Source organism: Eulemur rufifrons, chromosome 8 (assembly GCF_041146395.1).
Source record: "Eulemur rufifrons isolate Redbay chromosome 8, OSU_ERuf_1, whole genome shotgun sequence".
NCBI lineage: Eukaryota > Metazoa > Chordata > Mammalia > Primates > Lemuridae > Eulemur > Eulemur rufifrons.
This window is the reverse complement of record NC_090990.1, coordinates 101,388,146-101,403,107: the sequence shown is the minus strand read 5'-3', so window position 1 is coordinate 101,403,107 and position 14,962 is coordinate 101,388,146. Positions and strand designations below refer to the sequence as shown.

Below are 14,962 nucleotides of genomic sequence, written 5' to 3'. Positions count from 1 at the left end.
AGGGGAGGAGCCACGGGCACAGGGGCAGCAGTTGAGCCTCCATAGCGGAGGCTCCAGCTAGTGGGCAATGCTGGAGCCTTAAGGGGCAAAGTCTTGGGGCCTGGCAACGGGGCTGAATCCTTGGGAGGTGCTGTAGGACCTGGTGCCAGTGGTGGAGCCTCAGGGGCAGAGCCTTGGGGCCCTGTAACTTGTCTTTTGAATTTAAAAGTAAGAGGGCCACTTAGCTTTTAGCCTAAGATCATCTATAGAAACTATTCATACTCTCATACTTTACCAGATGTTAGTATTATATTTCATTCTCCTGTGAATATATCTAAATATACTATATCATAATATCCATGTTAGGAGGAGCAGCTCAGAAATTCCTCTCTAGTTATTGAGGTATTCATATCTTGTGTTCATAGTGTGGGGAGATAAAGGGAGTATGTGTGCTAAAGTTTCTAATGTCAATACTATGTAGAAGCAATTAGCAGGAATGACAAAGATCTAGGAACCATAAACCTGTTCCAGGAATCCCTCTAGCAATTTTCTGTCTCTCTCCAGACTAAACTCTTCATGGATGATGAGAGAATATAACTTTCTTCTCCTTGAAATACAAAAATAAGATTTAAGTTTGGGAGCTTACCAGGATCTGAACTTCATCAGACAGTTCCAAGAAATTCCCCTCAAACTGCCCAAAGGAACTGTTCATAGAGTGGACAGTGACTTTAATACTGGTCCGGCCAGCTGCTTTTGTGTGGACAACCATGGCAAAGTTATTCTCTAGTGGGAGCTGTAGAAAAACCTAAGACAGCAAGAGGATGAATTAAGAAATACTCATGAATAAACATTGCCCTTCCTTCTTTGTTGTTAACAATAAGGAAAATGTATATTGGAAATACCTATCTAGAAGAACTAGAGTGCAAGCACATATTTTCATAGCTTTTGTTTTTGTTTTGTTTTGTTTTGTTGTTTTTTAGAGACAGCATCTGGCTCTGTCACACAGGCTGGAGTGCAGTGGCATGATTATAGCTCACTGCAGTCTCGAACCCCTGGGCTCCAGCCATCTGCCCACCTCAGCCTCCTAAGTAGCTGGGACTATAGGTGTGTCCCTACTATAGCTGGGCTTGGTGTTCAAGTCCAGCTAATTTTTGTTTCTTGTAGAGATGGGGTCTTGCTATGTTTCTTAGGATGGTCTCCAACTCCTGGCCTCAAGCAATCCTCCTGTCTCGGCCTCTCAAAGTGCTGGGATTACAGGCATAAGCCACAGTGCCTGGCCTTCATAGTTTTTTTTTCATATTCCCAGAAGCATAGTCACCCTTAAAGTTAAGCCTTTGTTTGCTGTGTTCACCTAATTCTGGCACACTTCCCTGAGATTCTTTCTTATGTTATCTCGAAGTCAATTCATTGATAGGAGAAGAATGGAAATGATGGAAGTGGTTTCTAAAAGGGGTTCAGACAGTAGAACTTGAGATGGGCGAGAAGTAAGGCCATCTACCCATGGAGTTCAGGGTGGTGGCAAGAAACAATAAGGTCAAGAAAGAGAAACTACGACTTTAGGACTATGCTAAAACTGGCTGACCATCTCCCATCTCCCCACTTGTCTCTGTCATCATTCCAGTCTAGACTGGATAAGGAAGATTAGAACTTTACAGACTTCTGGTAATAGGGAAGGGAGGGCCAACACTAAGGCAAATATTGAAGTAGGTACCTGATTACCTTTTCAGCAGTCATTTCATGTCCTATCTCCCTTGCCTTCTTGCTGTCTGCAACCCTCAAGACCTTCCTTTCTAGCTCTCTTGACTCATAATAGGGTACTAAGTTCCAAAATCACCTTTCCTCTCTTCTATATAAAAACTCCCATTTGCTTTGTGTAGATCTCAACCAGTTCTCTGGAAGAAAGTGTCATGCTAAAGAATGAGTGGTTTATAATTGTTTAATCCAAGTGAATCTCTAAATGGTAGCATTTCCACAGTGTAGGAAATCCACCTTGTGGAGCACAAAGACCTTTCTATTGCCCTTTTCATTACCCAGTTTGTCTATGCTGGGTCTGAGGAAGGAAAAGAAAAAAAATTTGTAAGGCTCTCAGTTATTTCCTCTGCTAGAGAAAACAGTGATGCTTTAGATAAGAAAATTGAAGGAAGGGAGAAGTAGAAAGCCTAGGCCATTCCCTCCTTTCACATAACCCCTACTTGCTATTCAGGAAAAAAGCCAAATTCCTGTGCTACATACATAGTACCTAAGTGTAGTTCCATCCCTCCTCAGTTACAAGTATAATCAGGCTCCAGGAGGTCCCTGACAGCAGATCCAACCATCAAAGTTTTCCTAAATTATAGATTTAGGATATTTCCAGAAAGATTAAAACTGTATATTTGTTACTTTTTCCATATTTCTCTCTCTTTTTTTTTTTTAGTTAGCTCCAGAAATACCCTCTGAATTCTAGCTCTTATAATCCCTCTGTTCTCTCTCAAGGCTTAATTCTAATCCTTTGTTCTCATAGGCACTGAACTGTGACCTACTGGGTATCCTGGCCCCAGGTCCCTTCTTCCTAAGGTAAAGTCCCAGATCTAGGTGGTTGCCACTGTCCTCAGACCACTTTGAATGGGTTCCATCAAACTGATGATCAGGTAACAACGCTGTGAACTAGGTAAAGTTTGTCTGCAGTTTACCTAGTTCACCTAGTTTCTAGCAAACTTTATTTTTTTGTCTTTTTCAGGCTTCATTTAGTGTCAGGTTTAATGCTATGTGCATGAGAACATCAAAGCTTTTTTTCAGAAAAATAAACTCTTAAGTTGAATTGTGGATTTCCTCAATGTCCATGGCTAAAGTCTTCTGTGGTTCCAGACACAGCAAGTACTGAACTGGAAGGAGCCAGTACCACCAGATACCAAAGGGAACCATGGAGGAGCAGTTTAATTAATTGTCCTTCTTAAATTTGCCATTGATATAAGGCAGCCAGTCTAGTTGGTGGGCAATGAATGACAGCCCCGTGGCACCCACAATGCCTGACATGCCCGCTGTGGGGATCTAGTTCTTCTCTAGCTTTCAGTGGGGTGGGCCCAGGAGCCTGCTCAGCATCACAGTGCCATCTACAGCCATCTGCATCCACTTTTCTTACTGTTAACATCAATTGCCCATCATGCAGCAAAAAATGATTATAAATATAATTAAATATGTGTCTGAACATGTTAAAAGATTATATTAAATATTTAAACTCTATGCATATATACGTTATATTCATAAGGTATACTTTACTCATCTGACATAGTCATCTGCTCACAAACACATTATACAACACACATAATACTAATGGAAAGATTGCTTTTGAGAGCTCTTTCCAGCAAAAAATAAATATTAAAAATCATGCAGTATTACCTGAGTACTCAAATTTGGATTCTTCATATGCGTTTCAGGTTTCCAGAGTTCACAGAACAATAGGAAAAGTAGGTAAGTAATAATATTGTATAGCTTAGAAAGTGAGTCAGTCTAAAACTTATGATGAAATAAAATAAATTTAATATCAAGATCCCAAAGATAATATAATAAACAGGTAAATTCATACCTCTGAATGCCTAGGCACTAGATCTAATACATCCCTTTTGCTCATGGACCAGTGGAATGTAAGCCCAGGGTTGGCATTGCTAAAGGAGAAAGGGGTCTGGGTACTTGTCACTCCCATGACATAAACTGGCATCTGAAAAGAAAAAGTGGTATTGTGGTACATATCCTGCCCAACTGGCATTATCAGAATAATGAACGCAGAACAGCTCCATCATACTGACCTCAGTAGCTGTGATGAGTCTAGTTGCAGCTGCAAGGATCCTAACAGCCCTCAGCTGAACAACTTCAATATGTACTTCATCCTGCTCAACAGGGTGAAGAGAAAGTATAGACTAAGAGGAAGTTTCTGTGGGGTGGACAGAGATGCTTATCATAACTAGCTTATTGTTTTTGGCATTCAATAAAAAACCTTATAACACAGATATATTTGTTTTTGTTCTTTAAAGAATTCCTTAAGGATAAGCACCATGTCTTACAACACTGCCAAGCACTCTGTGGGCTTTTCACTAAAGATTATATATTTTCCATGCCTGGTTAAGAGAATGCCAGGTGAGAGGGACTAAGGGAGTTTTCCTGGGCTGCTGACACCCGCCTCATCACTACCTCCTCCCCAACCCCCCACACCCCAATATGGCTACCGGATAGAAGAGTAGAAGCAGAGCAGAGCAAAGAACCAATACCTGGGAAAACACAATGACTTTGCCAGTATCTTCATTTACTGTCTGGATGGTGCCATGGACCACAGCTGTACCAACCACCTTCCCCGTAATTTGTCCCCTCCTATTAACAACAGCCACGGTCTGATTACTGATGGAGAACTGAATGATAGATTGGGGCTGGGGGCCACCTTCAGACATTACCTGGAATTTAAACATACCATTGAATGCCTGGAACATGGGGGAGAAGTTACATCTCTTTTCCCAATATTTTGTCCAAGCAGCTTGACTTTTTCTTGCCCCACCTGACTTCTTCCTCAACTTGACTTCTCCCATTTCCCAAATAGCCTATCCTACATCAACTCAAGTGTAGAAGACCTGGAAGTGCTGCAAATGATCCATGGGATTCCAATAAATAGTTTATATGATGTACACCATGGATGAGGAAAAATACCACATCTCACACATGTGCATGAACCCAATCATCAGCTTGTGAAGTACAAAAGGATTTAATTTTTTTTTTTTATCAGATCCAGTTGTACTTGGCTGAGAGTAGACAAAGGGAGGACAATAAGAAGAACAATGTGTGTGTATGTGTGTGTGAGTGAGATAAGGAGAAAAGGTAAATCTTATTTTTGTGCCTTAAAATCACCTGCATCATGTTAGTTGGAATCAGTGTAATTTTCTCTGGAACAAGTCTGAATGGAGGAAACACCTTAAGGAGAAAACCAAAAGGACAACAATGACTAACTAGAGTCAATTTCACAATAAATTATTATGATATTATTCTAAGGAAAATTCCTAATTATGTACAAAAAAGTTAAACACAAGTATATATATTTTATTTTATTATATATAAAACTTTTATACATAATAGCAAAAAATTTAAAATTATTTAAGTGGGAATACTTAAATAAGTTATTATATATCCACTTGCTGGAGTAAAAGTGACCATTAAAATTATGTTTTTTCTTTCTTTTTTTTTTTTTTGAGACAGAGTCTCACTCTGTTGCCCAGGCTAGAGTGAGTGCCGTGGCGTGAGCCTAGCTCACAGCAACCTCAAACTCCTGGGCTCAAGCAATCCTCCTGTCTCAGCCTCCGGAGTAGCTGGGACTACAGGCATGCACCACCATGCCCGGCTAATTTTTTCTATAAATATATATTTTAGCTGTCCATATAATTTCTTTCTATTTTTAGTAGAGATGGGGTCTCGCTCTTGCTCAGGCTGGTCTCGAACTCCTGAGCTCAAACGATCCGCCCACCTCGGCCTCCCAGAGTGCTAGGATTACAGGCGTGAGCCACCGCGCCCGGCCAAAATTATGTTTATAGTTAACTTTCTTTCAAACATACATAAAAGTAGAGAGAACAGTGTAATGAACTCTCAGGCACTCATTACCAGCTTCAGCAATTATCAACATGGCCAACAGCTAGCTTTTTTTTTTTTTTGACAGAGTCTCACTCTGTTGCCTGGGCTAGAGTGCTGTGGCATCAGCCTAGCTCACAGCAACCTCAAACTCCTGGGCTCAAGCGATCTTCCTGCCTCAGCCTCCTGAGTAGCTGAGACCACAGGCATGTGCCACCATGCCCAGCTAATTTTTTTCTATATATATTTTTAGCTGTACAGATCATTTCTTTCTATTTTTTTTTAGTAGAGACGGAGTCTCGCTCTTGCTCAGGCTGGTCTCAAACTCCTGACTTTGAGTGATCCTCCCGCCTCGGCCCTCCAGAATGTTAGGATTATAGGCGTGAGCCACCGCGCCGGCCCAACAATTAGCTTTTAAAGATAGAAGAAAATACTTTTGATGTAAGATGAAGACAAAAAAATAGGTATGATTTATTCATGTTAGAATAAGTATGGGGGAAAATGTGAAGGAAATACACTAAAATGCTTTTTTGTGCTTTCCAAATCAATTTTTTTTTTTTTTTTTAGACAGGGTCTTGCTCAGTTCCCTGGGCTAGAATGCCGTTGCATCATCATAGTTCACTGAAACCTCAAACTCCTGGCCTCAAGTGATCCTCCCACTTTGGCCTCCCAAAGTGCTAGGATTACAGGTGAGAGCCACTGTGCCTGGCCCTTTTTGTATTGTTTTAGAGAAGGGGTCTATGTTGCCCACGCTGGTTCAAACTCCTGGCCTCAAGCAATCCTCTCATGTTAGCCTCTCACGTAGCTGGGATTATTATAGGTGTGAGCCACTGAGCCTGGCCCAGTCAAATGATTTTTAACTTGTGGAAACTAAACAGAAAAATAGAAATGATGATAAGTAAGATGAAGTATAAATTTTAGATGAGACAATTTCCTTACTTCAATTTGTTGAGGAGCGGATGTGAATTTTCTCCCCATCTTGTCCCTGGCAGTAGCTACAAGTGTGGTTTGCCCAACAGCGATAGCGCGAAGGATATAATTTTCAGAGTATTCATCCTGTTCCTCCATTAGCCTGCAAAGACGCATGTGTTTTTAGGTGAGAAAGATTTGGTTTTGAGAGTGGCTAGTGATGCATCTTTCTGAGATGCTTAACATTTTCTGCTTATTTTAACTCTGGTTAGAGGTAACTGCCAGAAAATAAATTTCCAGAGTCAAGACAAATTTCATGGCAATGGCAGAAAGCTCCAGAAGGGTAAACATTTGTTCTAAGCTTCCAAAGGAATAAAGACAATATAAACATAGACTGGTAAAACTGCAAATAGTAAACTGTCTTGAAATTCTTGAATTTCTCCTTTCTTAGAGGGAAGTACCAGTATCTCTGCTTCTAACCATATTTTTGAAGGCCCCTTTGCCTGAAACACACTAAGGATATCATCCAAGGAGAAGTTTCAGAAAATGGAAATATTAATGACACATATGATTTCAGCCCCCAAACAAGACATCTGAGGACCTCAAATGTGTGTTATTTTTAGAGGTGAGGTCTTGCCATGTCACCCAGGCTAGAGTACAGTGGTTATATACAAGTGTGATGGTAGCACACTATAGCTTCCTACTTTTTTTTTTTTCTTTTTAAGAGACAGGGTCTCTCTGTCACCCAGGCTAGAGTGCAGTGGCGTGATCATAGCTCACTGCAGCCTTGAACTCCTAGGTTCAAGTGATTTTTTTGCCTCAGCCTCCTGAGTAACTGGAACTACAGGTGTGTACCATTGTGCCTGGCTCAAATAGGTATTTTGTAGAGAGCTGAATATGGAAAGATAGTAAAGGCTGAAAGGTACTGTAACAAAAAAGGAAAAGAGAAAATCTGAAATAGCCTAAGGGAAAGCTGACCAGGCTACTAGGAGGCTACTCGTGATGTTAAACATAGAGAGAAAGAAGTATTGAAAGTACTCACATCAGGGTGACAATGGCAGAAGCCAACTGCAGTTTGAGCTCCATGTTTCTGAAGTATTTATTTCGGAATGGGCGTTTGGAAGAGCCAAGAACCCTCACAGTCACTAATACAGTTTTGCCCATCTCAACCTAGTAGTTTAAAAAAAAGAAAAAAAAAAGGTTGATTTTAGTAGAGGTGTCTCATTCACCAAGGACAGTCTAACCTTAGAGGGCAGCAAACTTTTTTGTTCATGCTAAATGCTCTTGATTAGCCTTTAATCAAATAAGCCTAATTTATGTGTATTATTTTAAGTTGTTCTTTAACACTCTATTTATCTTCATCTGTTTAATGTTGGAATGCTGTTCTTTAAGCGCAAGTATTTCCATTTATATTACCAAAAGTCCTGGTATACCCACATAGTAGCTGAACAGAGACTATATTAAGTGATACTGGGGAGTGAGAATGAGGCTTGCTTCATTTCTGATATAAAGCAAACATCTCTCACCTTATCAATAAGATCAAGCTCCAGCTCTTGTATGTCTGAAACGCTGACGTGGGCTGTTGCTGGACCCAAGAAAGCCAAGCAAAGATCATATATTTCCAAAGTGAGAAATCCAGGATGTACTGGAACTAACTAGAAGGAAAAAGATGGCAGCCAAGTAAAGAAACAAACATGCTCCAAGAGTAATCATAGCAACTATTTTCATCCAAAGCAGAAAATATATCTTATTTTTTTTGAAATAGAAACTCTCATAGGTCATGTTACATGGTTACATATTTCAGGCATAGCACAGTATGTACCCTTGATGTGATTTTCAGATCATGGCAAAATATATACCATAGCAAATATTAACTGATAAAGCACAGAATTTAAGTTGATTGAATTTAAGCAGAATCCAACATATAGTTCAGCTTGTTAATTATGCATAGGGAAAGGAATTCATGAAGAAAATCACATCGACACATGCTGCAATTGCCAGCAGGGGGAAAAAGCACTGGGCCAACCAATACTTTGTTTTTTCTTTGTACTATAGATCCTGCAGAACAGCATATCTTTTCACATCCTTTGTCTGCATCTAGTGCCTCAGTCTTCTCTTTTTATTTTCTTTCTTTTTTTTTCCTTTCTTTCTCTCTCTCTTCTCTCTCTCTCTTTCTTTCTTCAGAGGCTTGCTCTGTCACCCAGGTTGCAGTGCAATGGCGTGATCATAGCTCACTACAGCCTCCAATTCCTGGGCTCAAGTGATCCTCCTGCCTCAACCTCCTGAGTAGCTAGGACTATAGATGCATACCACTATGCCCAGCTAATTTTTTTTTTTTTTTTTTTTTTGAGACAGAGTCTCACTCTGTTGCCCGGGCTAGAGTGCCGTGGTGTCGGCCTAGCTCACAGCAACCTCAAACTCCTGGGCTCAAGCAATCCTTCTGCCTCAGCCTCCTGAATAGCTGGGACTACAGGCATGCGCCACCATGCCTGGCTAATTTTTTTCTGTATATATTTTTAGTTGTCCATATAATTTCTTTCTATTTTTAGTACAGACAGGGTCTCACTCTTGCTCAGGCTGGTCTCGAACTCCTGAGCTCAAACGATCCACCCGCCTCGGCCTCCCAGAGTGCTAGGATTACAGGCGTGAGCCACCGCGCCCGGCCCCCAGCTAATTTTTTAAAAAAATTTTTTTGGAAGGAAGCAGTCTTGCTACATGGCCTAGGCTGGTCTTGAACTCCTGGCCTCAAGCAATCCTCCTGCCTCAGTCTCCCAAAGTGCTGGGGTTACAGGCATGAGCCACTGCACTCAGCCCAGTCTTCCCTTTTTAAAACAAATATTATGACTAAGGTAAGGTAAATTCCTTTGAGCTCTTAGAAGGAAAGGAAATATATCTACATATTAATATAAGGCATTATATTTATTACTATAAGTCAACTAAAAATAAATCTTTTGGCATACTGAGTATGGAGTCAGCTTAATATTTTTACTTGGCTGAAAACACCATATACTCAGGTTATAAATTCAATGGTACATTTAAATATCTATACAGTTATGTGTTTTGAAATGTATAAAAATGAACCTTCTTTTAATAGAAATCTTCTAATTAGATGTCTCCAATGCTGTCTCAGTACAACCAGAAGAAAAAACTGCCCAGTATTGTAACTAGCTATAGAAAAAAAAAAAACAAAAAACCAAACCCTCACTTTTGGTTGAAGAATCTATGTAAGTTAAAGAAAGAAAGAGAAGCAAATGTTATTTTTGTAACAAGTTTTAGACACTCCATGGAATTTTTCCAAACATTCTCCTAAGAATGAGCTTTGGCCTGAGACCACAATCTGAGAATATCTCTACAACTCACCTGGACAGAGCGTTCTGTTTCCATGTAAGTGATGATAACAATATCCTGCTCATTGCTGTTGACTAAAAAATAACCAGATCCTTCCACAAGGCTAAATATTTCCTATGGAAAAATCAGACAAACAATATTCTGCTCCCTTCAGTTTATAAATAACTCAAAGGAAATAACTTCTACCTATCTAAGAAACAATATGGGATAAAAAATTAAGGTCAATGGACAAAAGATAAAATATCATTATTAAAGTATAATGCTTAAGGATAGTGCAGCCAATTATTATATAGGTGTTATATACATATATAAGTGATTTTCAATATATGAGTTTTTTTATTGTACCATTAATTTTCATAATCTCCCCTCCAATATGATTCCATTTAACTAGACCCATGTAGCTTCTACCTTCACATAAGGGTGGTTATAGATGGTGACATTCTCAGGCAATACAGTTAAATCATCCACCAGGAGTAGCTCCACAGCTGCAGATCTGGGTAAGTTGGAAATTTCCTAGAAATGTAATAAAAACCACAAAGTGAATATAAATTTCTAATTCCTCACCTCATGAGAGAAGATTCTAGTCCTCTCTCAGGTGCCAAAAATAACAGAGTCACAGAAATGCATAGTTCTCAGATTTATGTCAGTTGTAAACAACTTTAAACAAGAGCCTTAAATTCTAATTATTCAATTTATATTTCTTAAATCACAATCTCCACTCACTTTTGGGCTTTTCTTCTCTGAATAGCCCACAAAATTGACTCCAATGAGTACAGTCCCTTTTATCTGATGTACTTGAAGGATCTGATGACCTGGAAACATGCAGAAAAATACTCTATGTGAAACAAAAAAGTGTTTCTAGAAAACCAAATTATCTCCAAATTTTTCCAAATGGTGTTTTATTGTAGGGGAGAAAAACACTAAATGGGGAAATACACAAGAAATAGAAAACTAGGTTTTTGTGCTGACCTGCCACTATATTACTATATGATCCTGAGCAACTACTTTATCTCTCAGTTCCTTTATTAAATGAAAGATTGGGCCAGGCAAAATCTAAAATTCTTTCCAGCTTTGATGGTCTATGAGTCCAAAAATAGCCTGACAATAGCGTACAGGGAAATTTTTGTTAGATTTTCAAATGGAAGTGAGAAATAAAAGGGATAGTCCTTTGGGACCTTTTATTCTTCTAAACTATTCTGTATATGTAAATGTCCTATCAGTCACTTACTCAAAAATTTTAAATGGTCAACTATTTTCCTTAGGTCAATTCAAACTTCTTAAACTAGCTTTTGAAGTCTTCCATAATCTAACACCGCTTTAGTCATTTGACTTTCTTTCTCTCCCTCCCTTCTTCTTTCTTTTTTCTTCTCTCTTCTTTCTCTCTCTCATTTTTAGAAATAGGATCTCACTCTGTTGCCCAGGCTGGAGTGCAGTGGCATGATCATAGCTCACTGCAGCCTTGCACTCCTAGGCTCTCGAGCAGCTGAGACGATAGGTGTGCATCACCATGCCCAAGTAATTTTTCTTATTTTTTGTAGAGATGGGGTCTTGCTATGTTGCCCAGACTTCTGGCCTCAACTGATTCTTCTGCCTCAGTCTCCCAAAGTGTTGGGATTACCGCCATGAGCCACCGTACCCAGCCAAAAAAGGATTTTAAGAGAGGTATTCAGACTTGAATTCTAGTAAGATCACTCTGGACAGCAGTGTGGAAGATAGATTAGAGAGTAGTAGAGACACAATGAAATGTTAGGAGGGTACTGTGGTAATGCAGGATAGAGGTGATAAGGACATTAGTGATGGAATTGGAAAGCAAGAGATGAAACCAAAAAATATTTAGAAGGTAACACTAATGGTGCTTGGTGATTGATTGTTAGAGCGTATAGGGGCATCTCTTTCTTCTGTACCACTTTTTACACTAACTGTATCATACTATTTTTAGGATTATGTTGTCATGTTGTCTAGCTAGCCTTTTTTTTTTTTTTTTTTTTGAGACAAAGTCTCACTCTCTTGCCTGGGCTAGAGTGCCATGGCGTCAGCCTAACTCACAGCAACCTCAAACTCCTGGGCTCAAGCAATCCTCCTGCCTCAGCCTCCCAAGTAACTGGGACTACAGGCACGTGCCACCATGCCCGGCTAATTTTTTCTATTTTTAGTTGTTTGGCTAATTTCTTTCTATTTTTAGTAGAGACGGGGTCTCACTCTTGCTCAGGCTGGTCTGAACTCCTGAGTTCAAGCAATCCTCCTGCCTCGGCCTCCCAGAGTGCTAGGATTATAGATGTGAGCCACCGCGCCCGGCCTCTAGCTAGGCTCTTAAACTTGCTCTGCGTATAAGCTCCTTGTAAACAGGAAATAGATTAAATATCATTTCTCCTTCCCTAGGGTTCCCTATTCTATTGAATGGTTCTACCATCTACCCAAATGCTCGTGCCAGAAGCCTAAAAGTTAGCCTTTAAACCACTTTCTTCTTCATCCTTGGGATTTGTTTGTGGTAGACTGATACATTAATGGTCCATGGTGAATCATGTCTGCTGGTATCTATGCCTTTGTGTAGTCCCTGCCCACCTTGGCTCTGGTTTTGGTCAGATGTCTTGCTTTAAGGAATGGGATATCAGCAAATGTGACACAAGCTGAGGATTGATGAGCACTTGCACATGAGCACTTGTTGAACTTTTAGAACTTCTAATGCCTCTTGCCCCTTCTCCAAGTCAGTCTCACTCACCTTCTTCAGCTTATTCTTGTTATTTTCTCTTCCTGCCACCCCTTTGGGTCTCAGCATAAATGTTACTTTTTAACAGTAGCCTTCTCTGTTCTAGACTAGGTTAGGTCCTTGTTATAAGCTCCCAAGGTACCTTATATTTGCCCTTCAAAGAACCTTTGTAATGTTTAAAGTCTGGCTTCAAAATAAATAAATAAATAAATAAGGTCTGGCTTCCCCAAACAGATTGTCAGTATATGCGGGTAGAAGCCACGCCTGTCTCATTAGCCATTATATCTCCAGTGCCTAGCAGCCATTCAATAAATATTTGCTAATAATAATGAATATTTCCATAATATTAGGCAAATAATGGCAATTAATACATTTCAAAATTAGTTATTTTATTTTCTTATGAGAAATGTTGGACCCCAGACTCTAGCTTTGTAAACAAGGAAATCTACCTTTATGTTTTCTAAAAAATACAAAGATCAAAGATGATCTTTGGTGATATATGATAAAATCCAAAGCAAAACACTTGTGTATAAGAAAATACTGAGTGTAGAATCATTTGGCAGGTGTAGGAAAGAATTCATAAAGTTTCACATTACCATGTAACCGGGTCTGCCCACCACCATCATCTTTAGCTACCATCTCCACTGACTTATAATCTTCAAAATGGGCTAGTGTTTCATTCGAGGATTTCCATTCTAGCATTAGTGAACTGAAATTATCAAACTTTCTTCTGTGTTGATCAAAGACTGCCAGTTCCAGGACTGTGTCTCTCAGGCTTGATACAGGAATCTACATTAAAATAAAAAGTACTGAAAGAAAATTTTAAAAACCAATAGCCTAAGAGGTGGCAGTAAGATATCCCTGAAGTTAGAGATCAAGTTTTCTCTTAATCTTTTTACTTTGACAATTTGCAGACCTATAGATACAGTAAAAGAATAGTATAATTGTTAGCTATATATACTTCACCTGGATTCACCAATTTTTTTTTTTTCAGACAGAGTCTCGCTTTGTTGCTCGGGCTACAGTGCAGTGGCATCAGCTCAAACTTCTGGGCTCAAATGATCCTCCTACCTCAGCCTCGGAAATAGCTGGGACCACAGGTGCAAGCCACCATGCCCAGCTAATTTTTTCTATTTTTTGGGTAGAGACAGGGTCTTGTTCTTGCTCAGGCTGGTCTTGAACTCCTGGCCTCAAGCAATTCTCCCACCTTGGCCTCCCAAAGTGCTAGGATTATAGGCATGAGCCACTGCACCTGACCTCCAATTCTTAACATTTAGTTATAGTTACTTTCTCTTTTTCTCCCTCTTCTTCCTTCTTTTCTATATATTGGGAGGAGGGGAGGGCTTTTGTTTTATTTTTTTGTCTGAATGGTATGGGCATCATGGCACTTTGCCCCTAAATATTTCAACATGCGTAGGCCAGGCGTGGTGGCTCATGCCTGTAATCCTAGCACTCTGGGAGGTCGAGGCAGGTGGATCATTTGAGCTCAGGAGTTTGAGACCAGCCCAAGCAAGAGACCCCATCTCTACTAAAAATTGAAAAATTAGTTAGGCATTGTGGTGAGCACCTGTAGTCCCAGCTACTCACTCAGAAGGCTGAGGCAAAGGGATCACTTGAGCCCAGGAGTTTGAGGTTGCAATGAGCTATGATGATGCCACCGCACTCTACCCAGGGTGACAGAGAGAGACTGTGTGTCAAACAAAAGAACAAACAAAAAAACTCCCCCCAAACCCATGCATATCCTAAGAATGATTACATTCCGCTATGTAAGAAAAAATGATATTATCATACATAACGTTAACATTAATTCAGGCTGGGTATGGTAGCTCAAGCCTATAATCCCAGCACTTTCGGAGGTCAAGGCTGGAGGATCACTTGAGAGGATGAATGTGAGGTCAGCCTTGGCAACATAGCGAGACCTTGTCTCTACAAAAAAATTAAAAAATTAGCTGGGCATGGTGGCCCGTGCCTGTAGTCCTAACTACTTGGGAGGCTGAGATGGGAGGATCACTTAAGGCCAGGAGTTCGAGGCTACAGTAAGTGATGATTGTGTCACTGCCCTTTAGCCAGGGTGACAGAGTGAGACCCCATCTCTTAAAAAATAAAATAATTAATTATTTTTTAAAAAGTTGACATCACTAATAGTGCTATCACCTGACATCATGTGCAGTGGTTATTACAAGTTAATATATAAATTTAAACATAATTGCAATAACAATACCAGGAATTAAAAAACAATCTATAACCAATCATTAGCTGACCATGAAGCTAGCCAAGTAGAGACTTCTAGTGGTGACAGGACAAAGAATAAAGATGTTACAGAAATAGTTCAGGAAAGTAAACAAATGGCCTCAGCAACAACAAAAAATACCAACAACTACAAAACTCAGGGAGGGGAAGAATCTAATTTCAGAATTTCTACATTATATTATATAATAT

At 39.7% G+C, this 14,962-nt stretch overlaps 1 protein-coding gene across 2 annotated transcripts in view; it reads right to left on the bottom strand.

Moving 5' to 3' along the window:
• Positions 1-14,962, bottom strand: part of NUP210L (nucleoporin 210 like) — a 95,249-nt gene that overhangs the window by 28,527 nt on the left and 51,760 nt on the right. For both annotated transcript variants that reach the window (XM_069480530.1, XM_069480529.1), the window contains exons 17-28: positions 13,120-13,312; positions 10,540-10,628; positions 10,225-10,329; positions 9,829-9,930; positions 7,995-8,123; positions 7,511-7,638; positions 6,499-6,631; positions 4,849-4,911; positions 4,221-4,400; positions 3,762-3,842; positions 3,542-3,673; positions 626-784 (exon numbers count right to left, since the gene is read on the bottom strand). In XM_069480530.1, the coding sequence (XP_069336631.1) occupies positions 626-784; positions 3,542-3,673; positions 3,762-3,842; positions 4,221-4,400; positions 4,849-4,911; positions 6,499-6,631; positions 7,511-7,638; positions 7,995-8,123; positions 9,829-9,930; positions 10,225-10,329; positions 10,540-10,628; positions 13,120-13,312 (1,494 nt within the window). The remainder of the gene's footprint in view (positions 1-625; positions 785-3,541; positions 3,674-3,761; positions 3,843-4,220; positions 4,401-4,848; positions 4,912-6,498; positions 6,632-7,510; positions 7,639-7,994; positions 8,124-9,828; positions 9,931-10,224; positions 10,330-10,539; positions 10,629-13,119; positions 13,313-14,962) is intronic.